At 44.2% G+C, this 26,042-nt stretch overlaps 1 protein-coding gene across 2 annotated transcripts; it reads left to right on the top strand.

Moving 5' to 3' along the window:
• The first annotated feature begins 19,595 nt into the window (after nucleotides 1-19,595).
• Nucleotides 19,596-23,535, top strand: LOC144309194 (small integral membrane protein 10-like protein 2A). 2 transcript variants are annotated; one of them, XM_077890389.1, is made up of 3 exons: nucleotides 19,785-20,151; nucleotides 22,952-23,063; nucleotides 23,424-23,535. In XM_077890389.1, exons 1-3 carry the CDS (start codon nucleotides 19,957-19,959, stop codon nucleotides 23,447-23,449), a joined length of 333 nt encoding a protein of 110 aa, XP_077746515.1. In that variant the 5' UTR covers nucleotides 19,785-19,956; the 3' UTR covers nucleotides 23,450-23,535. The 2 variants fall into 2 exon arrangements, with proteins under 2 accessions (XP_077746516.1, XP_077746515.1); XM_077890390.1 differs by lacking the exons at nucleotides 22,952-23,063; nucleotides 23,424-23,535 and having other exon boundaries at nucleotides 19,596-20,585.
• Nucleotides 23,536-26,042: the final 2,507 nt, after the last annotated feature.

Raw genomic sequence — 26,042 nt, 5'->3', positions numbered from 1 at the left:
TATCAGATAAAGGGCTAGTTTCCAAGATCTATAAAGAACTTATTAAACTCAACACCGAAGAAACAAACAATCCAATCATGAAATGGGCAAAAGACATGAACAGAAATCTCACAGAGGAAGACATAGACATGGCCAACAAGCACATGAGAAAATGCTCTGCATCACTTGCCATCAGGGAAATACAAATCAAAACCACAATGAGATACACTGTTGGGGATTTACCCCAAAGATACAAATGCAATGAAACGCTGGGACACCTGCACCCCGATGTTTCTAGCAGCAATGGCCACGATAGCCAAACTGTGGAAGGAGCCTCGGTGTCCAACGAAAGATGAATGGATAAAGAAGATGTGGTTTATGTATACAATGGAATATTACTCAGCTATTAGAAATGACAAATACCCACCATTTGCTTCAACGTGGATGGAACTGGAGGGTATTATGCTGAGTGAAGTAAGTCAGTCGGAGAAGGACAAACATTATATGTTCTCATTCATTTGGGGAATATAAATAATAGTGAAAGGGAAAATAAGGGAAGGGAGAAGAAATGTGTGGGAAATATCAGAAAGGGAGACAGAACATAAAGACTGCTAACTCTGGGAAACGAACTAGGGGTGGTAGAAGGGGAGGAGGGCGGGGGGTGGGAGTGAATGGGTGACGGGCACTGGGTGTTATTCTGTATGTTAGTAAATTGAACACCAATAAAAAATAAAAATAAAAATAAAAAAAAAAAATAAAAAAATAAAAAAAATAAAAATAAAAATAAAAAAAACAAAAAAAAAAAAAAAAAAAAAAGAGATACCACCTCACACCAGTGAGAATGGGGCAAATTAACAAGGCAGGATACAACAAATGTTGGAGAGGATGCGGAGAAAAGGGAACCTTCTTATACTGTTGGTGGGAATGTGAACTGGTGCAGCCACTCTGGAAAACTGTGTGGAGGTTCCTCAAAGAGTTAAAAATAGACCTGCCCTACGACCCAGCAATTGCACTGTTGGGGATTTACCCCAAAGATACAAATGCAATGAAACGCCGGGACACCTGCACCCCGATGTTTATAGCAGCAATGGCCACAATAGCCAAACTGTGGAAGGAGCCTCGGTGTCCAACGAAAGATGAATGGATAAAGAAGATGTGGTTTATGTATACAATGGAATATTACTCAGCTATTAGAAATGACAAATACCCACCATTTGCTTCAACGTGGATGGAACTGGAGGGTATTATGCTGAGTGAAGTAAGTCAGTCGGAGAAGGACAAACATTATATGTTCTCATTCATTTGGGGAATATAAATAATAGTGAAAGGGAATATAAGGGAAGGGAGAAGAAATGTGTGGGAAATATCAGAAAGGGAGACAGAACGTAAAGACTGCTAACTCTGGGAAATGAACTAGGGGTGGTAGAAGGGGAGCAGGGCGGGGGGTGGGAGTGAATGGGTGACGGGCACTGGGGGTTATTCTGTATGTTAGTAAATTGAACACCAATAAAAAATAAATTAAAAAAAAAGTTTAAAGAAGAAAAAAAAAGTTTAAAGAAGAAACAATACCTATTCTATTAAAGTTGTTCTGAAAGATAGAAAGGGATGGAATACTTACAAACTCATTCTATGAGGCCACCATCACCTTATTTCCAAAACCAGACAAAGACCCCACCAAAAGAGAATTATAGACCAATATCCCTGATGAACAGATGCAAAACTTCTCAACAAGATACTAGCCGATAGGATCCAACAATACATTAAGAAGATTATTCACCATGACCAAATGGGATTTATCCTGCGGATGCAAGGCTGGTTCAACACTCGTAAAACAATCCACGTGATAGATCATATCAACAAGAGAAAAAACAAGAACCATATGATCCTCTCAATAGATGCAGAGAAAGCATTTGACAAAATACAGCATCCATTCATAATCAAAACTCTTCAGAGTGTAGGGATAGAGGGAACATTCCTCAGCATCTTAAAAAGCCATCTATGAAAAGCCCACTGCAAATATCATTCTCAATGGGGAAACACTGGGAGCCTTTCCCCTAAGATCAGGAACAAGACAGGGATGCCCACTGTCACCAATGCTATTCAACATAGTACTAGAAGTCCTAGCATCAGCAATCAGGCAACAAAGAGAAATAAAAGGCATTCAAATTAGCAAAGAAGAATTCAAACTCTCCCTCTTTGCAGATGACATGATACTGTACATAGAAAACCCACAAGCCTCCACCTCAAAATTGCTAGAACTCATACAGCAATTCGGCAGTGTGGCAGGATACAAAATCAATGCCCAGAAATCAGTGGCATTTCTATACTCTAACAATCAGACTGAAGAAAGTGAAATGAAGGAGTCAAGCCCATTTGCAATTGCACCCAAAAGCATAAGATACCTAGGAATAAACCTAACCAAAGAGGAAAATGATCTATACCCTAAAAACGACAGAACACTTCTGAAAGATATTGAGGAAGACATAAAGAGATGGAAAAATATTCCATGCTCATAGATTGGAAGAATTAATATTGTGAAAATGTCAATGCTACCCAGGGCAATTTACACATTTAATGCAATCCCTATCAAAATGCTATGGACTTTCTTCAGAGAGTTGGTACAAATCATCTTAAGATTTGTGTGGAATCAGAAAAGACCACGAATATCCAGGGAATATTGAAAAAGAAAACCAGAGCCAGGGGCATCACAATGCCAGATTTCAGGTTGTACTACAAAGCTGTGGTCATCAAGACAGTGTGTTACTGGCACAAAAACAGACACCTAGATCAATGCAACAGAATAGGGAACCCATAAATGGGCCCTCAACTCTATGGTCAACTAATATTTGACAAAGCAGGAAAGACTATCCACTGGAAAAAAGACAGTCTCTTCAATAAATGGTGCTGGAAAAATTGGACAGCCACGTGTAGAAGAATGAAACTAGACCATTCTATTACACCATACCCAAAGATAAACTCAAAATGGATGAAAGATCTGTATGTGAGACAAGAATCCATCAAACTCCTAGAGGAGAACACAGGCAACACCCTTTTGAACTTGGCCACAGCAACTTCTTGCAAGATACATCTATGGAGGCAAGGGAAACAAAAGCAAAAATGAATTATTGGGACTTAATCAAGATAAAAACTTCTGCACAGCAAAAGAAACAGTCAACAAAACTAAAAGACAACCTACAGAATGGGAGAAGATATTTGCAAATGACATATCAGATAAAGGGCTAGTATCCAAGATCCATAAAGAACTTATTAAACTCAACAGCAAAGAAACAAACAATCCAATCATGAAATGGGCAAAAGACATGAACAGAAATTTCACAGAGGAAAACATACACATGGCCAACAGCACGTGAGAAAATGCTCCGCATCACTGGCCATCAGGGAAATATAAATCAACACCGCAATGACATACCACCTCATGCCAGTGAAAATGGTGAAAATTAACAAGACAGGAAACAACAAATGTTGGAGAGGATGTGGAGGAAGGGGAACCCTCTTGCATTGTTGATGGGAATGTGAACTGGTACAGCCACGCTGGAAAACTGTGTGGAGGGTCTTCAAAGTATGAACAATAGAGCTACCCTATGACTCAACAATTGCACTGCTGGGGATTTGCCCCAAAGCTACAGATGCAGTGAAACGGCAGAACACCTGCACCCCAATGTTTATAGCAGCAATGGCCACAATAGCCAAACTGCGAAAGGAGCCTCGGTGTCCATCGAAAGATGAATGGATAAAGAAGATGTGGTTTATGTATAGAATGGAATATTACTCAGCCATTAAAGACAACAAATACCCACCATTTGCTTCAATGTGTATAGAACTGGGGGTATCATTCTGAGTGAAGTAAATCAATTGGATAAGGACAAACATTATATGGTTTCATTCATTCCCAGAATACAAAAAATAGTGAGAGGGATTATCGGGGAAAGGAGGGGAACTGAGTGGGAAATATCATTGAGGGTGACAGAACATGGGAGACTCCTAACTCTGGGAAACGAACAAGGGGTGGTGGAAAGGGAGGTGTGGGGGGGGAGGGGGTGGGGTGACTGGATGACGGGCACAATGGGGGGCACTTGATGGGATGAGCACTGGGTGTTATACTATATGTTGGCAAATCGAACTCCAATAAAAAATATACAAAAAAAGAATATATAGAAATTACATTAAAAAATAAATTGAAGGAGGGATCCTTGGGTGGCGCAGCGGTTTGGCGCCTGCCTTTGGCCCAGGGCGCGATCCTGGAGACCCGGGATCGAGTCCCACGTCGGGCTCCCGGTGCGTGGAGCCTGCTTCTCCCTCTGCCTGTGTCTCTGCCTCTCTCTCTCTCTCTGTGAGACTATCATAAGTAAATAAAAATTAAAAAAATAAAAAAATAAAAAAAAATAAATTGAAGGAAAGGAAAAGAAAAAAAAAACTTTTCAGCCAGGTACAGCTCTGGGCCTGGCCTTAATTCCCTCCTCACCATGGCAACTAGATTATTTGTATTCTTCACTTCGAAAGCCAATGCCTTTCACAAATTTCAATCCCTCATTGGCAAATAAATCCAACCAATCCCAGTTCAGCTAGTTTCTTTCTTTCTTTTTATTTTTCCTTGTTTTAGTTCAGTTAGTTTCGATCCCTGTTTTGTATGGAGAACCTAAATGAGAGCTACACTTGTCACGTCTCACCTTTCTAACCCAGCCCCCTCTTTGTCTTCCTTGGAACATTGAGTCTGATTTCCACCAGAATTAGTGTCTTCCAAACTGCAATTTTAATTGCCCAAATAAATGCCCATTTGCTTATCTTCTCAGTGCATTCTTTCTCAGTTGAGACAGGTTAAGCTGCATAAAAACAAGTTTCATAATGTGTTCTTTTTTTAAAGATTTTATTCATTTATTTGACAGAGAGAGAGAGCACACAAGCAGGAGGAACAGCAGAGACAAAGAGGGAGAAGCAGGCTCCCCACTGAGCAGGGAGCCTGATGCAGAGCTCCATTCCAGAACACTGGGACCATGACCCAAGCTGAAGGCAGACACTCGACTGACTGAGCCACCCAGGTGCCCCTCATAATGTGTTCTTAAGAAAACCACAGGCCCAAAATGGTGTCAGTTAGACCAAGTTCCCAAACTGGGGCTTCCTGCCTGACCTAAATGCAGTTTCAACCTCCCCCAGAAATGTAGTCTTTTTAAGATTTTATTTATTAATGAGAAACACAGAGAGGCAGAGACAGGGCAGCCCCAGTGGCGCAGCGGTTTGGCGCCACCTGCAGCCCAGGGCATGATCCTGGAGTCTTGGGATCGAGTCCCACATCGGGCTCCCTGCATGGAGCCTGCTTCTCCCTCTGCCTGTCTCTCTCTCTCTCTCTCTCTCTCTCTCTCTGTCGATCATGAATAAATAAATAAAATCTTAAAAAAAAAGAGAGGCAGAGACATAGGCAGAGGGAGAAGCAGGCTCCCCATGGGGAGCCCGATGCAGGACTCTATCCCAGGTCCCCGGGATCATAACCTGAGCCGAAGGCAGATGCTCAACCGCTGAGCCACCTAGGTGTCCCGGGACTTAAACTCTTATGATGGTTTGCAACAGGCATCCAAGTTACTGTCCTACCTTGTCCTCTGGCAGCAGAGGACACTGGTCGAGGAGTCGGCCGAGAGCATGAGGTGTCCCAGCTAGAGCTGTGGCCTGTGAGGAGGCACAGGGGGAAGAGGTGGATGGGCAGGTACCTCCTGGGGCCAGGAGATGAAGGAGAAAAAGTTCAAGCCCTTTCCCTCAAGCTGGCCCCCTCCAGTCCTATCCCTCCTCGTTCCCTCCTCCCAGGCAGAAGGCCCAGAGTTGCCATTCCACTCCTTGGCCCATGTCCCCATAGGGCACAAAAAGAGCCCAGATTCTATCAATAGGGTTTGAGCAAAGCTCTCAGTGAAGGAATGCAGTTCAAGTGACCTTGTGGACAGGGCCCTCTGTGCCAATTCAATCTACTGTTGTGAAACTGTATAAAGACAGAGATGAGTCCTAGGCTTGTATTACAGATGCTCAAAAAGCATCGGAAGAGAATCTCTCGTTGAGGACACCAACGCAAGTGGAGAATTGCTAGCAGGATAAAAGCCCCTGCTACTTGTCACAGTGTGTGTGTGAAGGGGCTAGCTATCAGCATCTAGTGTGAGTGCCTTTGTCCTCTGATGTCCAGAGCTGCCACTGCATACATTAATTATATCCTGGTGGTTGGCACATCAGAACTACAACAAATCAACAGCCCTGTTGGCAGCATTCCACACTCTTGCTCAATGGGCAGGACTCAGCTGCTCTCACACGTCTGGCCAACTCCCCTCCGCCCGTCCCCGAGATGAAGCTGGTTATATTTTTGCTCATTCTGGGGCTGTTGCTGATGACCTAGCTATTTGATCAGCCACATGAAAGAGTACCAAAATATAATAATAATAATTATAAAGAAAATAAATAACAAAATAAATAAATAAATAAAGTACAGACTGGCAAATTATTTTTTTAAAGATTTTATTTATTTATTCATGAGAGACACAAAGAGAGTGAGAGGCAGAGACACAAGCAGAGGAAGAAGCAGTCTCCATGCAGGGAACCCAACATGGGACTCAATCCCGGGACTCCAGGATCACACTCTGGGCTGAAGGCAGGCACTAAACTGCTGAGCCACCCAGGCTGCCCCAGACTGGCAAATTAAAGACACTTCTCTTGGGGCACCTGGCTGGCTCAGCTGGAAGAACATGTGACTCTTGATCTCAAGGTCATGAGTTTGAGCCCCACGCTGGGTGTAGAATTACTAAAAAAAAGAAGAAATACCTTTCTTTGGGGTGACAAACTGTGCAAACCAACTCTGAATGCTTATGAGACTGTCAGGGTCACTTACCCTCCAACTCCTTCTCCCTGACCTTGGCCTACATCTCCCTCACCCTCCGCCTGCTTTTCCTTCCACCTTGGATATTTTCCCTCTCGACCTCAGGCTCCTTCTCTCCCGATGGCCTCCCTCTACCTTCCCCTTGGCCTCCTTTTCCCTAGCCCTTCACATCCTTCTACCTCGACCTCTGAACCTTCTCTCAGGATATCAACCGACTTCTCCCTCCACATCAGCCTCTTTCTCACCAGACCTCGGCCTGTTTCTTTTTTTTTTTTTTTAAAGATTTTATTTATTTATTCATGAGAGACAGAGAGAGAGGCAGAGACACAGGCAGAAGGAGAAGCAGGCTCCATGCAGGGAGTCCGACATGGGACTCGATCCCGAGTCTCCAGGATCATGCCCTGGGCTGAAGGCAGCGCTAAACTGCTGAGCCACCCGGGCTGCCCCCTCGGCCTGTTTCTCACCTACAAACGGCCACCTTTTCCCTAGCCCTTGTCCTCCTTCTCCCTTGACCTTGGCCACCTTGGCCTGCTTCTCCCTAAAATTTGGCTGCCTTCTCCATCTGCACTTGGCTTCCTTCTCCGTTGCCCTTGGGCTCCTCCCTCGACCTTGGCCTCCGTTTGCCTTGACCTCGGCCTCCATCACCTTCTCCCTCCACCTCTTTCTTCTTCAACTTCAACCTCCTTCTCCCTCCACCTGGGCCTATTTCTCTCTGGAATTTGGGCCTATTTCTCTCTGGAATTTGGTCTCCTTCTCCCTTGACCTCGGACTGCTTCTCCATCAACCTTGGCCTGCTTCCACTTGACCTCAGGCTCCTTTTCCCTCTCTCTTGGTATCCTTCTTCTGTGACCTCTATCCCTTCCCTAGACCTTGGCCACCTTGTTTCTCCACATCGGCCATCTTGTCCTTTGACTTGGCCACATTTCCCTCTGCCGTGGCCTCTTTTTCCCTCGACCTCAGACTCCTGATGCTTCTCCCTCCACCCGCTTCTCCCTCGACCTTGATTACCTTCTCCATCTGCCCTTGGACTCCTTCTCCCTCATCCTCAGCCAACTACTGCCTTGACCTCAGCCACATTATCCCTGGAACTCAGCCACCTACTGCTTCAAACTCAGCCTGCTTCTCAATAGAATTCGGCCACCTTCCCCCTACCCATCCACCAACTTCTTCCTCACCCTCCACCTCACTGTACCTTGCCCTAGGCTTCCTTCTTCCTCGACCTCAGCCTGTTCTCCATCGACCTTGGGCTCCTACTACTGTGACCTTGGCCTCCTCCTTCCCCGACCTTGACCTCATTCTTCCTCGAACTCAGCCACCTACTCCCTTGACCTCCGCCAGCTTCTCCCTCAACGTAGAACGCCAATATCCTCAACCACATCCTCCTTCACCCTTGACCTTGGGCTGCTTGTCCCTTGCCCATGGCTACCTTTCTCCCTCCCTCCACCTGTTTGTCCTTCAACCTCAGCCACTTTCTCTCTAGACCTTGGCCTCCTTCTCCTTCGACCTGGGCATCCTTTTCCCTAGACCTCGGCCTCCTGCTGCTTTGACCTCAGCCACCTTACTCTCTCCCTCAGCCTCCTTCTTCATCAACCTTGGCCTCTTCTTCCCTTGCCTTCAGGCTGTTTCCCCAATGAACTTGGACCCCTTTTCCCTTGACATTGGCCACCTTCTCCATTTGACTTGGCCTCCTTCTCTGTAGCCTTTGGCCTCCTTTCCCTCCCCATTAGCCTCCTTCTCCCTTGACCTCGGCCTGCTTCTCCCTCTCTCTTACATTGCTTCATCATTGACCTTGGGCTGTTTATCCCTCGACCTGCGCCTCCTTCTCCCTAAACCTGGACCTTCTTTTCCATGGACCTCGGCCTCCTTTTGCCTCGAGCTCACTCTCCTTCTCCTACAACCTCAGCCATCTACTCACTCTATCTTGACCTCTTCTCCATCGACTGCAGCCTCCTTCTCCCTCACCCTGGGCCTCCTTTTCTCTCACCCTGGGTTTCAGGCTCCTTCTCCCATGTCCTTGGCCACCTACTCCCTAGACCTCTTTCTTTCTCAACCTCGGGCTCCTATTTCCTAGACCTCAGCCTCCATCTACCTCGATCTTGGCCACCTTCTTCCTTGACTTCAGCCTCCTCCCTCGACCTCGGCCTCCTTCTCTCTCTCCCTGGGCCTCCTTGTCACTTGACCTGGGATTCCTTCTACCTCAACCAAAGGCTCCTTTTCACTTGACCTTGGCCTCCTTGGCCCTCAAACTTGGACTGCTTCTGCCTCACCCTCGCACTTCATCTTCCTTGACCTCAGCCACCTACTCACTTGATCTCGGCTTCCTTCTCCCTCTCCCTCAGCCTGCTTCTCCCTTGCCCTCGTCTTGCCTCTCCCTGTCCTCACCCTGCTTCATCTTTGCCCTTGGCCTGCCACTCCCTCTTCTGTTCCCACTGCTTCTGCTCACTCTCTTTTTCTGTGAAATAAAATCTTTAGTATAATTCAAAGTTGACTAAGAAAATGATAGAGTAACAGTTGCAGTTTCAGGAGAGTCAATGCACCATTGGTTGTGATTCCTTCACACTTTTTTTATTGGGCATGACAAGATGGCTGACCCTGACTACTCTTTTCCTGGCCAATTTTCAGGGTTGTTTTTGCATTAGGGATAACAGCCCTGAAGAATGAGGTGATTTCTTCCCCTACAAGAGTGGGCCTTTTTCCATCTGTTGTAAAACTAGCGAATTCCTCAAATCCTCTCCTATACTGTAGCCCACTGCATGTGCCAACACTGATGACTGGCCCGTTGCATCCCCTCCATGAATGTAAGGCACTCAGTGAACCACAAAAAGCACTCTTTATATCCTCTAGCTTCTGCTTTGCCATTTTATCAGACTCTAGATTCTCATTTCTTTTTCCAACATCCACAAAGCAGTAAGAAATTAGCCTTTTAGCTGATAAGTAGGATAAAATCTCATATCCTATAGAATTCCTGACAATACCTAGTCTTTTCATTTCCTTACAAGTGACTTCTAAGAAGTACAAGTTTTTAATTTTGATAAAGCCCAATCTATCAGTTATTTCTTTCGTGGATCATACTTCTATGTCACATATAAAAATTCTTTGTCCAGTCCCAGGTCACACACAGCTTTTCCTGTCCTTGTTTCCAAAAAGTTTTACAGTTTTGGGACCCCCAGGTGGCTCAGTCAGTTGAGCATCTGACTATTGGTTTCAGCTCAGATCATGATCTCAGAGTGGTAAGATCAAGCCCCACATTGGGATACGCAACCAGCAGAATATGTGTGTCCCTCTCCCTCTGCTCCTCCCCTGCCCTCACTTTTTTTTTCTCTCTCTCTCAAATAAATACATACATAAAAATCTTTTTTAAAAAATAAATAATTTATAGCAGCAATGTCCAAAATAGCCATAATATGGAAAGAGCCCAGATGTCCATCAACAGATGGACAGAAGATATACCACAGAAGAAGTGGTATATATACAGAATGGAATATTACTCAACCATCAAAAAATCAGATCTTATCATTTGCAATGACACGGTTGGAACTAGAAGGTATTATGCTAAGTGAAATTACTCAATCAGAGGAAGACAATTATATGATTTCACCCATATGTGAAATTCAAGAAACAAAACAGGATCATAGAATAAGGGGGAGAATAAAATAAATTAAATCAGAGAGGGAGAGAAACCATAAGAGACTGTCAACTCTATGAAACAAACTGAGGGTCACTGGAGGGGAGGGAGCTGGGGAGATGGGGTACCTGGGTGACAGGCATGAAGGGGGGGACGTGATATAATGAGCACTGGGTGTTATATGCAACTAATGAATCACTAAACTCTACCTCTGAAACTAATTTTTTAAAAGTGAAAATAAGTTAATAAATAAATAAATAAAATCTTAAAAAAGAATTTTAAAGTTTTATGTTTTACATTTAGATCTATAATCTGGTTTTAATGAATTTTTTAAATAAGGTGTCATTTTTAGGTCGAGTAACTTTTTTCTTTTTTTGCCTATTGACGTTCAATTATTTCAACATGTTTGCTAAAAGGTATCCTTTCTCCATGGAATTGCTTCTTCGTCTTTGTAACATATCAGTTAGCCATATGTGTGTAGTTCTGTTTCTCAAATCTATTTTGTTCCATTGATATGTGTGTTTATCTTTTCTTCACTACCACATTGTTACATTATAGTATGATAATATACAAAATAAAATAGCTGAAATGCAAACTTAAGACATGATCCTATATATGTTAGACTGTGTTTTCTGCAGTATGAAAGGAGAGTATAATTCATATTCCATACTGTATGATATTGTCATACTGCATCATACTACATACCTATAAATCAGTGAGTTCATGAAATATTAAATAACTAGGTGGTTGGGTTATAAGTGCTTTATATCATGCAGAAAACTTTGATATTTTGGTGACATTTAGGAAAATTGATTTAGATGAGATGAGAAACTTTATTTTTCCCATTTAAATTAAGAAAAGAGAGTTTTGCTATCCAAAAATGTGGTCTCCAGCATATTTTCAGGAACAGTTTAGATTCAAGTCATGATGAGTGCATATACAATCTTTTTCCACTCCTAAAATTCTAAATAACAACAATGGAAGCAACAATAATGATGGGGCTCAGGGCACCTGGCTGGCTTAGTTGGTAGAGCACACACACCACTCTTAACCTTGAGGTTTTGAGTTCAAGCCCCATGTTAGGTATAAGGAAGACCTTTAAAAAAAGATGGGGTTCAGGGCAGACTGCTCCAAAATATGCCACTTTGGCATATTGATTATTTTGAATTAAAGGTACTTAAGAGGGAGGAGGCAGGGGGAGGGAAATAATAAAAGTTACTTCAGAAACAGCCAGTGCAATAACACTCTGATCCTCCTCTGTCCCCCTGAAAACAGAAAATCAATTTCTACTGATAGACTAATCATCAGACCTCTAAGTCAGCAGAACCTAAAATCAAAGCCTTGCAAATGGATCTTGAATAGGCAATCCACCCTTCCAGCTGATAAAAAAAAAAAAGATATGACCGGGGTAAGGTATGGCCAGTGTGAATTCTGTTGAGTTCTTTCTTGCCTTCTTTTGCTGTAAAATGAGGTCCATCGTCAGAAGCAGTGTCGAATGGGATATCATACTTGTGAGTATGCTCATGAAAGTGGTATCAGTTGAGGTGCCACAGGCAGGGAAGGAAAATCCACACGCAGTCCCCTCCATGATGGAGGGGGATCCATGTAATCACCCTGCCACCAGATGGCTGCTTGGAGCCTCCTCCCACAGCAGGAAAATGGTATATGTTGGGGGTTTTGGCACTAGCTTCTGCTATTGGCAGGTTGGGATTGGACACTCAACTTTTCTGATAGCCAGATCAGCTATCAGAAAAGGAGGAGAAGTACACATAAGGAGGAGAGAAGTACAGGAGAAGTACACATAACTGAGCCCATGCAGAGACTCCATCTCTGCAACCATTGTCACTTTGTACATGGGCCCCTGAGCAAGCTTCAGAGTAGCTGGAGGAAAAGGTTGACATTCTTATGCAAGTCATCTTATTTACATGATTATTGAGTGTCTTCATCACAGTTGATGACCTCTATTGGGCATTTATATGGAATACAAATGTGTTTATATTCTGTGGCCATTCCTAGAGGTCCAACCACATATTACTTTTCCCAAACCTTCTCGTCACCAGTACTATAAATTTTGTTCATTCCAAGTCCCTGAACATCAGGCCATTTCTCCTTCTAAGCAAAGTGAACAACCAGATATACCACTTGAAACTATGTTCCCAGGTAAGATTTTACTTCTTTTCTGTCCTCTGGGCTACGTGTGTGGGGTTGTAATGCCACAGCAGTACGATGTCACACAAGCTGTATTTACATAGCTTTGAATCATCTACTCTTCAAACAACTGGTGCGATAGTTAATTTTCTGTCTATTTGCTGGGCCAAGGGAGGCCAAATAGCTAGTGAAACATTATTTCAGGTTTGTCTATGAGGGTGTTTCTGGAAGAGATTAACATTTAATTTGTGACTGAGTAAAGAGATCACCCTCACCAATGGAGGCTAGCAGCTGCCAATCCTTCAAGGGCCTGAATGGAACAGTAAGGTGAAGAGAAGGAAAATGCAATTTTCTTGAGCTGAGATGTCCATCTTTTCCTGCTCTCAGACATTGGATGAAGCTCCTAGTTCTCAAGCCTTTGGACTTGGGCTAAATTAAACCACCAGCTTTCCTGGTTCTCCAGCTTTCAAACAGTAGATTGTGGGACTTCTTGGCCTCTATAACCTTGTGTGTGAGACAATCTCTATCATAAATCTCCTCTTATATATCTATATATCTATGTGTATATATATCCTATTGGTTCTATTTGTCTAGAGAACACTAATACAACTGGTTATAGAGAGGTCCCTGCATTAGTCTGCTAGGGCTCCCATAACAAAATATCACAGAGTAGGTGGTTTACAAAGTAGAAATTAAAATTTATTTTCTCATAGTCCTGGAAGGTTAGAAGTCAGAGATAAGATATCAGCAGAGTCAGTTTCTTCCGAAGGTCTCTTTCTTTGGCTGGTTTCTCCATGTATCTTCACACAGTCTTCCCTCTGGGCCTGTGTCCTAATTTCCTCTTCTTATAAGAATACCAGTCCTATTAGATTAGGATTTACCTCAGTGACCACATTTCACCTTAATTATCCTTTTAAAGACCTTAGCTCCAAATACAGTTACATTCTATCATACTAGTGATGAGGATTTCAACAGATGAATTTGGCAGGGTCACCAGGTCAGTTCATTAGAGTCCCCATGAAACCATACGTGTGGGTTGAGAAGGGGAAGGCAGTGTGGGAGACAAAGCCACACGAGGAAAGTGAACCACTGCTCATGAACCTTACACATGCCTCCATAATCTGCTGAAAGCTAAGTCATAGTGTTGCAGGATTTCTTTTCCTCCATTCTTGGTCACGCCACTTGCAACAACAAAGACGTAGAGGAGCCGAAGAGCAGTAGGCAGCAAGGTAAAGTTTATTGAGCAATAGTACAAAGCTCCAGAAGAGGGAGAGGACCCGAGAGGGTTGTGATTGGAATTTCTAAGCCTAGGAGTTTTTATGAGGTTGTGGGTGGGCCATTTTAATCTGATTCACCCTCCATGCTCCTGCCACCCTATGAGGTTTTCGTCCCCACACTCATCTACCTATCAAGTCATTCATTGTTCACGTGGGCAAGGGTGGAGGGCTCCTCCCAGGGTGGTGTAGAATAACATGATAGGGGCTTTTCCTTTTTAAGTAGTTTACTCTTTTTTTAAAATTTTATTTATTTATTCATGAGAATACACAGAGAGGAGAGAGAAGCAGAGACACAGGCAGAGGGAGACGCAGGCTCCATGCAGGGAGCCCAACATAGGACTTGATCCCGGGTCTCCAGGATCACACCCTGGGCCGAAGGCGGCACTAAACCGCTGAGCCACCGGGGCTGCCCAGTTTACTCTTTAAAAAAAAAAGATTTTATTCAGTCATTCATGAAAGACACACACACACACACACACACAGAGAAGTAGAGATATAGGAAGAGAGAGAAGCAGGCTCCATGCAGGGAGCCCGATGTGGGACTCGATCCTGGGACTCCAGGATCACACCCTGTGCCGAAGGCAGACGCTCAACCACTGAGCCACCCAGGTGACCTTAGGTAATTTACTCTTAATATTGGGGAGTCCCTTGCCTCTGCCTTTCTCCCGATGATCCTCCATTAATATATAGCACATCTATTTCTAGTTCCCCCTGTATTCTTCGTGACTCAGACAGGTATGTCAAATGGGGATGTGACAGGGATCCCTAACCTGGAATTTTTTAGTCGTGAAGATGACCCTAATTTCTGTGAGTCTTCCATGCCTGTAGTGTTGGTTTTAGTTGACTCTTTTGAAAGGAGAGCATAGGGGTTAAGAGCATGGACTCTGGAGCCAGTTTCTGGTTTCATTTCTGGTTCCGCCAATTATTAATGGGTAAGTGATTTAAACTTTCAATTCCTTATTTACCTTTTCTGTAAAGGTGTACAATGATAGTGCCTACTTTGTAGGGTTGTTGGGCTTTTTTGTAATGTTATTTTGAGGAGTAATGTGTTAATATATGCAAAGTGCTTGGAAGAATGTCTGCCAGAAAATAAGCGCTTTGTATGTTTGCTGTGACTACTGTCATTGGAAGGGGAAGGCAGTTCCAGCCTTCCATCTGGCCCTTCTTTTTTTTTTTTTTAAAGATTCTTTATTCATGAGAGACACACAGAGAGAGAGGCGCAGAGACACAGGCAGAGAGAGAAGCAGGCTCCAGGATCACACCCTAGGCCAAAGGCGGCGCTAAACCACTGAGCCAGCCAGACTGCCCCCATATGGCCCTTCTTAACAGAAAAATTCTCACTGCACAGGTCAGGAAGCCAGTTAGCATGTTTGGCTAGTTGCTGGTGCTATTACAACTGAAAACCCAGGAACAGGGGAAATTACCACAGCGTGAGTTTGTATACCCACTGGGCCTACTATACATTGGATTTAAGCCAAAACTCCATTTATTTTTTAAAGATTTAAAAATTTTTATTTATTAATGAGAAACACAGAGAGAGGCAGAGACACAGGCAGAAGGAGAAGCAGGCTGATCTGAGGGGCTGTGACACTATCGTGGTGACCCGATTGTTTGGCAGAATTCTTTTCTTTTTTTAAAAGATTTTATTTATTTCTTTTAGACTGAGAGATCATAAGTAAGCATTGGGGAGGGGCAGAGAGAGACGGAAACCAAAGCGGACTTCCTTCTGAGTGAGGATCCTGATGTAAGACTCAATCCCAGGATCCTGAAATCAAGATCTGAGCTGAAATCAAGAGTCAGACACTTAACCGACTGAGCCACCCAAGCGCCCTTGTTTGCCAGAATTCTTTTCATGAAATGGGACATGCTTCTATTTCTGTCATAGGGCTCCCATATTCCAGTAATCACCACCAAAGATCACTGTTGACCAAACCACTTTGATGGCCACTCTACCCAGTAACTCTATTCTGGGGCATGGTTATCAGTTAGCTTTTGCTGTAAAACAAACCCCTACAAGCTTAGAGGCTTAAAACAACAACCATTTCTTTAATTAACAGTTGTTAGGCATTGGCAGCTTGGGCTGGGCCATCCTGCTTGCATCAGCTAGACTCTCACGTGTCTGTGGTCAGTTGCTGCTGGTGGTCTTGGTGATAGGACCACTAAGGGTTGGTTGGCCATCAGTTGGGGCTACAGGGATGATTGGGACCTAAGTCTCATCTGTTTTGTTCACATGGTGGTAGCAAGTTTCCAAGACTAGCAAGAGTATAGGCCCCAGTGCATAAGCACCTTCCAACCCTGTGCTTGCATTATTTTTGCCAATATCCTGTTGACTAAAGCAAGTCATATGGTAGATTCAAGAAAAAAGAAACAGACCACCTCTTGTTGAGAAGATCTGCAAAGTCCATGCAAAATGGGATTCAGGAAAGGGAAACATTTGTTGCTATTTTTACTCTCTACCACAGGCACCAATTCCAACCCCCACCCCCACCCCTTCTGGACCCCTCTCCCTTTCAAGCACATCACCTAATCTCTTTAGAGAAACACTGTCCATTTTCATCCGGAGATAACTAGGTAGGAGGGTGGGCGGTTGGGGGGGGGGGTAGAAATGCACTTATTCAGCCATTTTTCAATTAGATTTTAAAAATTGTTTTAAAGATTTTATTTATTTATTCATGAGAGACACATAGATAGAGAGGCACAGAGACACAGGCAGAGGGAGAATGCAGGCAGCCCGACGTGGGACTTGATCCAGGGACTCCCAGATCACGCCCTAGGCTGAAGGCAAGCACCAAACCGCTGAGCCACCCAGGGATCCCCAAGATTTTATTTATTTGAGAGAGAGGGTGCACAAGGTGGGGAGCAGCAGAGGGAGAGGGAGAAGCAGACTCCCTGCTGAGCATGGAACCCAATGTGGGGCTTGATCCCACAATCCTGAGTTCATGACCTGAGCCAATGGCAGATGTTTCACCAACTGAGCCACCCAGGCATCCCTCAAATAGATTTCAAATAACCAGCTCCTTTGGGATCCCTGGGTGGCGCAGCGGTTTAGCGCCTGCCTTTGGCCCAGGGCGCGATCCTGGAGACCCAGGATCGAATCCCACGTCAGGCTCCCGGTGCATGGAGCCTGCTTCTCCCTCTGCCTGTGTCTCTGCCTCTCTCTCTCTGTGACTATCATAAATAAATAAAAATTAAAAAAAAAAAACAGCTCCTTTGATGCCATCTTCCCACTTCCACTCTCCATACTTGGAGAATGAAGGTGCTTCCTTCAGGAAACTGGCTTCTGCCTCTGCCTCACCCAGGTTTTGCCTGAGATTTGCTGGGCCCTGGTGCCCTCCCGTAAGACTGATCCTTCAGATGGAGCCCATCTGCATTCATTCAGAGAATTTCTCAAACACTTGGTCCTTTATCCTCACTCTTTCTACTAATTTTATGAATGAATCTACTTGGTACTTCTTTCTAATTGCTTCTATTTGATTTGGAGAGGTAAACACCTGTCTTCAATTTGGTGTCTTCTACTACAAAAGCTTTCAATTACATTTAAATCTATTATCTCTAGACCCAATATAGCAGTTAAAAAAATGTGTTCCTCCCATATGTACTAAGAGTGGGTAATACAGATAGAAGACTTAAGGTATATGTACCTTATCATGGGAAAGAAGAGCCAGGAGACTTGTACACTTTCCTAAAGACAATAATTTAGCCTATTGCTGTTTATTGTCAGTATGTGGTGTGAGGAAGGAGGCATTTCCTTTACTTAATGCGTCACTACAGACTATTTTGTCTTCTCTGGTTTCTCCCAGGGTCATGGTTGAGATTTTATCATTCCCAGGCTGCTTGTGTTGTTCTGCCTGTCTTAGGCAAAATTTTTATTTTATTTTTTTTAAGATTTTATTTACCTATTCATGAGAGACACACACACACAGAGAAGCAGAGACACAGGCAGAGGGTGAACCAGGCTCCACACAGGGAACCCGACGTGGGACTCCATCTGGGGTCTCCAGGATCAAGCCCTGGGCCAAAGGTGGCACTAAACCGCTAGGCCACCGGGGCTGCCCTTAGGCAAAAATTTTAATATAAAAATAAGCAAAGGGGCCAGGACTTACTACTAGGCATCCATTAGGAATACTACCTAGCCCATAAGGTATCAACATGGAAATATATGCAAGATATATTATGTTTAAAAGCAATTGTCAGGGTGCCTGGGTGGCTCAATCCGCTAAGCGGCCAATTCTGGGTTTCTGCTGGGGTCATGATCTCAGGGTCATGAGATCAAACCCTGTGTGGGGCTCTGTGCTCAGTGGGGAGTCTGTTTGTCCCTCTCCCTCTGCTTCTCCCCCTGCTCGCTCTCTCTCTAAAATAAATATATAAAACCTTAAAAAAAGCAATTGTCAGGGCAGAAGGTTTATGATTCCATTTTTTGCTCTGTGACTTGCGTGTGATATATGTATATGCCTTGCTTATTAATATATGTAAATAATTTTTTAAAGATTTTATTTATTTATTCATGAGAGACACAAGGAGGGGGGAGGAGGCAAAGACACAGGCAGAGGGAGAAACAGGCTCCATGCAGGGAGCCCAATGTGGGACTTGATCCTGGGTCTCCAGGGCAGCGCTAAACCCCTGAGCCACCGGGGCTGCCCCAATATATGTAAATAATTGATAAAAACATATACCAATCTGTTAATAGTCTTTCTGATGAATTGTACCATTCTTATACTATATTTTTATAATATTTCAAGGTTTTACAAATTATCAGTAAAATAATACTAAAAGATTAAGAGATTTAGAAAAGTTGCTCAGCAACTTAATTGATAATTAAAGTGAATGCAAATCAGAGGAGTCATGAATCTTAATTATTACCTTACATATTGGTGAAAAAATTCCAAGATTAACACTCAATGTCGTATACAGCCCTGGTCCCAAAACTTTTTTGATCAACCACATGGATTAAAAAATAAAACTTCTTTGACCTGGAACACTAAACATATATGTTTATGTGATTGTTTGTGTAAATAAAAACGGGATTATATTCCTCATTCTTTTCTGCCACTTGAAAATTTATACTTACGGTAACATTCCCTGTGACAATGTTTGGCATAAGAAAAACTGGAAACATTTAGAATGTTCATCAATAGGGGACGGGTTAAATAAATGATTGAACATTATTAGGCAACATAGATGTTAGGGTAGTGATCAGTCGTCCAAGAGAGTGAGATAGTTATATATTATTGACTCTGAAAGAGCACTGTATGAACATACCAAGTCTGAAAGTATATACAGTAAACGGAATGGTAGTTCTGGTGGGGGCGGGGTGAAGAATGTGAAACTAAGCAGGGAATCGGCTTCCCATTGTTCTTATTGTTTGTGTTGTTGAAAATTTCTAACCGCTTGTTTGCATAACTTTTCCCATTAGAAAATACTAAAGATCTAAAACCAAATTTTCAAAGTCGTTTGAATCATTACAGCAGAAGGCACACATTTTACAGTTGAGAAAATAAAGAGGTTTTGTGTGTTCCTACTAGGTCACAGTTGAGGATTGAAAAAAAATTCCTAAAGGGATTTGAGGCAACAGGAAATGGGTTCACGCTTCTAAGCCATTAAAGATCATGTTTATGAAGGAACTCTTTTAACGTTTGGAGCAAGTTTCGTTTTGCTTCCATTAAAAAGGACCACCAGGAGGAGAAAGCCCAGTCTCCCTTGAAAGCCATGCGCCCCTCCTCCTTCCCTCCCTCCTCAGCCTCCAGCCTCGGGTCCTCCCACCGCGCCCGGTCCCCTCTCCCTCCCAAATCCAGGGGCTCACGCACTACAGGGCACCGCTCGCCCCCGAGGCAGCTCAGCCTGGCGGCCCGGCGAAGCACCAACAATCACGGATTGCCGCTGCCCGAGAACAGCCAGGAAGCAGAGCGTGTGTGGTGCAGCGCGGCTAGCATCTACCGGAGCCCAGTGGGCCCCCCACGCGGATTGCCCCCGCGCGCATCCCTCGGTCCGTCGATCGGTGGGTCAGCACTGCTGGCTGGAAGCCCTGAGCTCCCTGCACTCGTTTGGGAGGCGACATCAGACCGATGGCGGCAGCGGCGGCCCTATCGGGCCTGGTGGTGCGGCTGTCGCGCTCCAGGGCGGCTCGTGGCTCCTACGGCGCCTTCTGCAAGGGGCTCACACGCACGCTGATCATCTTCTTCGACCTGGCCTGGCGGCTGCGCACCAACTTCCCCTACTTCTACGTGGTGGCCTCGGTGATGCTCAACGTCCGCCTGCAGGTACATATTTAGAGCAACTAACTTTGTGGCTTTGGGGGGGGGGGGTGGCAAGGATGGCTGGCTTCCACCCAGCGGCCCGCCCGCCCTAGGGCACAGCACGCGCAGACTGGCGGGGCAGTCTCCCCACTGCCTGCCTTATCTTTTCATGTACACGGGTGGCTGGAAATCATCATTTGCGGAAAGTCTACCGAATATCCAAAAAAGCCACATAGAATGAAAAAGTGATTCATCAGGCAATAGATAGAGGAACAGGAAAGAACTCTAAACTCTGAAAGTCTTCAGAAATACTCGAGAAGTTCTTTCAGCCGTAAAACGTAAAACAGCCAGAACGGGAGGAACCTTCGAGCCACAGGATGCTAGAAGTGGGTCGGGGGGAACAAGAGGAAAGGTTACTCAACCGAAAGGTAAACCTGAACAGCACAACAGTCCCGTTAGGAAGCAGATCTTCCCAATTAGGATAAGATGTGAACAGACTTCCAACTGAACGGAATGAGCAATAGATGGATTGAGTTAGAAGCTGGAAGAAATTAACAACGTGATCTGAAGGGCAAACGCTTCTTCATCCCCAAAGCCAAGGCAATGGCGAACAGAAACTACAGAGGGAAACAAGTATCACAAACTGTGCAAGGAAAGCAGGCTTCGGAGAGGAAGCAACCTCAGTTGTGGCCGGGTTTTGAAAAGCTGCCAGGAGTGGGAGAAAGGGAATCCGCTCCCACACTAATTTGTGCAGCAAAACTCTGCGCCCGCAGAGACCAATCATCCAGTTCAGCTCTGCTTTGCACTGAACCATATTTGAAGAATCACTTCGACGGAGACAGAAGTTACAGTTTTCCATTTTTGGACCAAATCTGTCAGCGAAGCAGGGAAGACTTCATGATGGTTATAGAACCGGATGGCAACATTAGCCACTTGCACAGTGCAGGGTCCAGGCAACAAGTGGGAGGGAAAAGAGGAATTGGAACTGGGCTGGCGCGGGGGGTGGGCAGGGGGTGGGCGGGGCGGGGGGGGTCGCTATTCTCATAAAGCAGGAAGTCCAGATTCTGTCTCTAGTTGAAAGAATAAGGCAGATTTAGGGATCATATTGTTAAAGTGAACAAGGTAGCTAATGGGAGATTTAAAAATAGTGATTCGACCATACTGAGGGAGGGGGAGGTGCTGGAACAGCAGGAAGACAAAATTCCTCATGTTATCAAGTTAAAAAAGAGTAAAGCATGTTCTTAAGGAAGAAAGGACGTAACTGCTAAACAGGTGTAAACATTTTTGCCTCTGGCTTGGGAAACTGAGCTGAGCAGGATGGGCAGGGATTTACTACTTTTCATTATATGCTTTTTTTTAGTATTTTATTTTATTTTTTGAAAACTATGTATTGCTTTGATTAAAAATTAAAACTTAATAAAAACTGAATTGACTTCAAGTAGAAGGAAATTTGGGGGGGGAGTAGGAGCTGGGGATGGGGACAAGGCCAGGGAGATTCTGCCTTCCTATCTTTCTGCAGAAATGTATGTGTATGTGCCTCATACACATGAGTGTATGTGCCTCAAATGTGCCTGAACGGTCCCATGAAGTACGATTTTTTGGCTTTTCACACCAAACTTAGACCCCAGGGAAAAGCTTTAAAAATAAAAATGGGGCAACCCGGGTAGCTCAGCGGTTTAGCGCCGCCTTCAGCCCAGGGCGTGATCCTGGAGACCCAGGATTGGGTCCCACGTTGGGCTCCTTGCATGGAGCCTGCTTCTCCTTCTGCTTGTCTCTCTCTCTCTCTCTCTCTCCCTTTCCCTCACTCATGAATAAATAAATAAATAATCTTAAAAAAAATAAAAATGGCTGGGACACCTGGGTGGCTCAGTGGTTGAGCATCTGCTTTGGCTCAAGCCATGATCTCCAGGTCCTGGGATCGAGTCCCACATCAGGCTCCCCACACGGAGCCTGCTTCTCCCTCTGCCTGTGTCTCTGCCTCTCTCTGTGTGTCTCTTATGAATAAATAAATAAAATCTCTTTAAAAAATAAAAATTAAAAAATTAAAGTGGCCAGTAATCTTCAAGTAGCCCAGAACCTCCTCACTCTGAAATTGCACATTTCTGCAGTGCTTTAGTTAAGATAAAAATATACATTTATTTATTTTGTAAAACTCACAATTTTTCAAAACCGTTTTCCAGGTTTATCAAGGTGTAAGTGATATATAACACTGTGTAAATGTAAGCTGCACAGACTGTTGGTTTGATACACTTCTAAACTGTGACATGGTTGCCACCAGCATTAGCTGACTTCTCCTTCACATCACATAATTACTGTTTTTTTGTGGTGAAAACATTCAAGATTCGTCTCTTACTTGGTAACTTTCTTTCAAATATATGATAGAATATTAACTGATCTCAACGTTGGGACTTAAATCCCTAAAGTTTCTTCATCTTTGTTTTTTAAGATTTTATTTATTTATTCATGAGAGAGAGAGAGGAAGAGACACAGGCAGAGGGAGAAGAAGCAGGCTCTCTGCAGGAGCCTGATGTGGGACCCTATCCTGGACCCTGGGGTCACGCCCTGAGTCAAAGGCTGAGCCACCCAGGCGTCCCAGTTTATTCATCTTCTAAGTGGAAGTCTGTACTCTTGGACTAACATCTCCTCACTGCCCCCGCCCCCAACCCTCTGGTAACCAGTCTCCTACTCGGTTTCTCTTTTGGCTTTTTCAACTCCATGTATAAGTGAGATCATACAGAATATTGATGGACACTTTGACGATTGCCTCCAGATGTTTAGACGAGGTGCTGATTTTTTTTTAAGATTTCATTCATTTATTCACAAGAGAGACACACAGAGAGAGGCAGAGACACAGGCAGAGGGAGAAGCAGGCTCCATGTGGGGAGCCCGACATGAGACTCGATCCCCGGACTCCAGGATCACGCCCTGGGCTGAAGGTAGGCGCCAAACCGCTGAGCCACCCAGGGATCCTGAGGTGCTGATGTTTTAGTGTTGGTCATATTAAAGAGCAGGTGTTCTAAACTAAATGCCCCCACATTAGTATAGGGATGCAGGGCAGGCCGCCCCAAGATGAGCCATTTTGACATAAACATCACTTTGAGTCAAAAGCTTTGAGAACCCAGTAGAAGCCGCAAAAGCTCTTTATCTCCCCCTCAACTGCCTGCCCTTACCAGGCAGAGAGCTGGGAACAGAGTATCCTCTTTATCTAAAAAACTTATCTGTATAACAGAGCAACCTTTGTTTTCCAAACATCTCTCCCCTTCCTGCTAATGGTCTTTCTCCCCCTTTCTTTTCAGATCCTACCCCTCTCCTGAGCTCCTAGAGGCCTTGTGTTGCCTCATTGTTTCTGTAATCTCCTGTCTGTGTGGGTTCCTCATTGGTCCACCATTAAACTTGACTTTCTGCTCATCTGTCTCATGTCAATTTGATTCTTGGTCGGTGGGGGGCGGGGAGAAGGTCCTTGAGGGTCAGAGGAACTTCCTCCCCAACAGTAGGAGCTTGGTTCAATAAAAATAGCACAACTAAAAAAAATAGCACAACTATGCAACACCTGGGTAGCTCGGCAATTGAGCATTTGTCTTTGGCTCAAGACGTGATCCTGGATTACCAGGATCAAATCCCGCATCTAGCTTCTTTCATGGAGCCTGTTTCTCCTCCCTCTGCCTGTGTTTCTGCCTCTCTCTCTGTGTCTCTCATGAATAAATAAATAAAATCTGAAAAAAAGATAGCACAACTATATAAAGGAGTACCATGTAGTCCTTAAAAATAAGGGATTCTTTTATCCAAGTGGAATTAATCTAATAGGTGGGAAGTGAGAGGCAGAGAGAGAAGCAGGCTCCATGCAGGGAACCCAATGTGGAACTCGATCCTGGAACCCCAGGATCACACTCTGGGCCCAAGGCAGGCACTCAACTGCTGAGCCACCCAGGCATCCCATGGTGATGATTAGTTTTTAATCATGTTTTTATTTAAATTGTGAGAACTTTATATTTTTGGTATAAGATTCATTATCTGGTGGGTGCCACAGATGCTAGAATTTGGGGAAAGCTTAAGGTAGACCCTTGATTCCCAGAAGCCTCACCTTGTGCTGCCAGGGCCCTATGCTGGTCATACAAGAGGCTCAGACAGAGCTCAGCCACTTACAGAGGATTTGAATTCTAACCAAGGAAACTTGTTTTAATAAAATATTAAAAGCATTATTTATACCAAATACTCAACATAAAAGCAAATCAGTTTCAATGTGGAAACTGTAACTAATTAAATACCACTTTCTTCCCAGAAATCATATCTTGCCCATGAACAAAGATCAAATGCATACATCTCTAAACAATAAACAGTTTATAATTTTTAACTTGCAAAGAGCACAAGCTTTTGGTTTTGTGTTTCACTTTTCAAGTTATTTCCCCTAATTTATTGCAGGGATAATTTCTCTCACCTCACAGAAAAAAAAAAAAAAAGGCAGTGTAGCTACAACATCCTCAGATTTATTAACCTACTCCCTTCCGTGCTCATCAGTCCTTCGAGAGCTGAATATCTCTGGCAACCTTTACATTGACTTATTGTAGTTCGATGCAGTTCTCTTGAGCATGGCTAACACTACTCTAGAGCAACAGACTTTAACTCACACTTTCCTACGGAATTCTCTGAAAGCACCAGATGGGAAGGGGCTCCTCTCTTACATGCCAAATATTTTCTCCCTTGACTCTATCATTTCCTCTTCCCAGGGCCTCTCCTGATAATACCAATCATCTGACTTGAGAGGCACAGATGCAGATTCCAGACCAGGGACTTCCTCAGCCTGGGCCTTCTCTTGTGACCCTTAATCCCCCTCCTTGGACGCAATTCCTAAATTGCATTCAGACTCAGACTGGTTCTGGTCTGAATAACAACTGCATGGACACCCTTCTCCAGAAACTTAAAGAGACTGTCTCTGGCATCTTTGTCCCCAGTGTAGGGGTAGAAGTGGTTGGAGAGTTATAAACATTGTCTTTCGGGATCCCTGGGTGGCGCAGCGGTTTGGCCCCTGCCTTTGGCCCAGGGCGCGATCCTGGAGGCCCGGGATCGAATCCCACATCGGGCTCCCGGTGCATGGAGCCTGCTTCTCCCTCTGCCTGTGTCTCTGACTCTCTCTCTCTCTCTCTGTGACTGTCATAAAAAAAAAAAAAAAAAAAAATCATTGTCTTTCAAGACATGACTTACCAGAAATCCCCCTTTTGATGTTTTACTGCGAATCTAAGAGCTTCACTTAAAATCCTTCTCTTTCCATCACCTGTATTTCTACCCTAAATACTGCTGAGGCCTGGAGTAATGAATCCTGGGAATTTTCAGCAGTTCCCAAAAGATAGGGTGTTAAGTAGATAGAAAAGTAATGTAGAGAATAATAACCTTGTCCTCCTTAAATTCCTAGCAGGTACAAACAGCCTTCTTCCATTCATAGGATTCCAAAAATACTCCCCCCTGGCATAAATTAATTGCTCAGTGTACAACCAAGAACTACACATATAAGCATTCCTAGTCATCCTAGTTGGAGATGAGGTCTTGGGGCCTCTGTTTATAGTTCAAGTTCTCCCAGTCATGATCCTTGATTGCTCTAGCTCTGCGACTATCCCAACTTGATACTGACATTCTGCAATACCATGACCTAAATGTTGAATTCATCACCACCATGCTATCCTATTTACAAATGGAAGAGGTGAGAGAATTTAAAAAGCAAGTAAACAATCATCAGGGACACACAGATAGAGGGTACAGTCCTGATTTCTGCAAAAGCCACGAGGTGGTCCTGTCATTTATGATTTCTCTGTCAATCCCATGTTCTCCTTCATTCCTGAAAAGTCTGAACCCTAGATGATCCTTTGTAGGGTTGCAGTACTCTGTCGTGTGCCCCCTTGGGCTTGTAGTGAAGAATTAGGGGA

The sequence above is a fragment of the Canis aureus genome, chromosome X, assembly GCF_053574225.1.
Source record: "Canis aureus isolate CA01 chromosome X, VMU_Caureus_v.1.0, whole genome shotgun sequence".
Taxonomy (NCBI): Eukaryota; Metazoa; Chordata; class Mammalia; order Carnivora; family Canidae; genus Canis; species Canis aureus.
The sequence above is the reverse complement of the archived record's forward strand: the minus strand, read 5'-3'. Positions and strand labels throughout refer to the sequence as shown.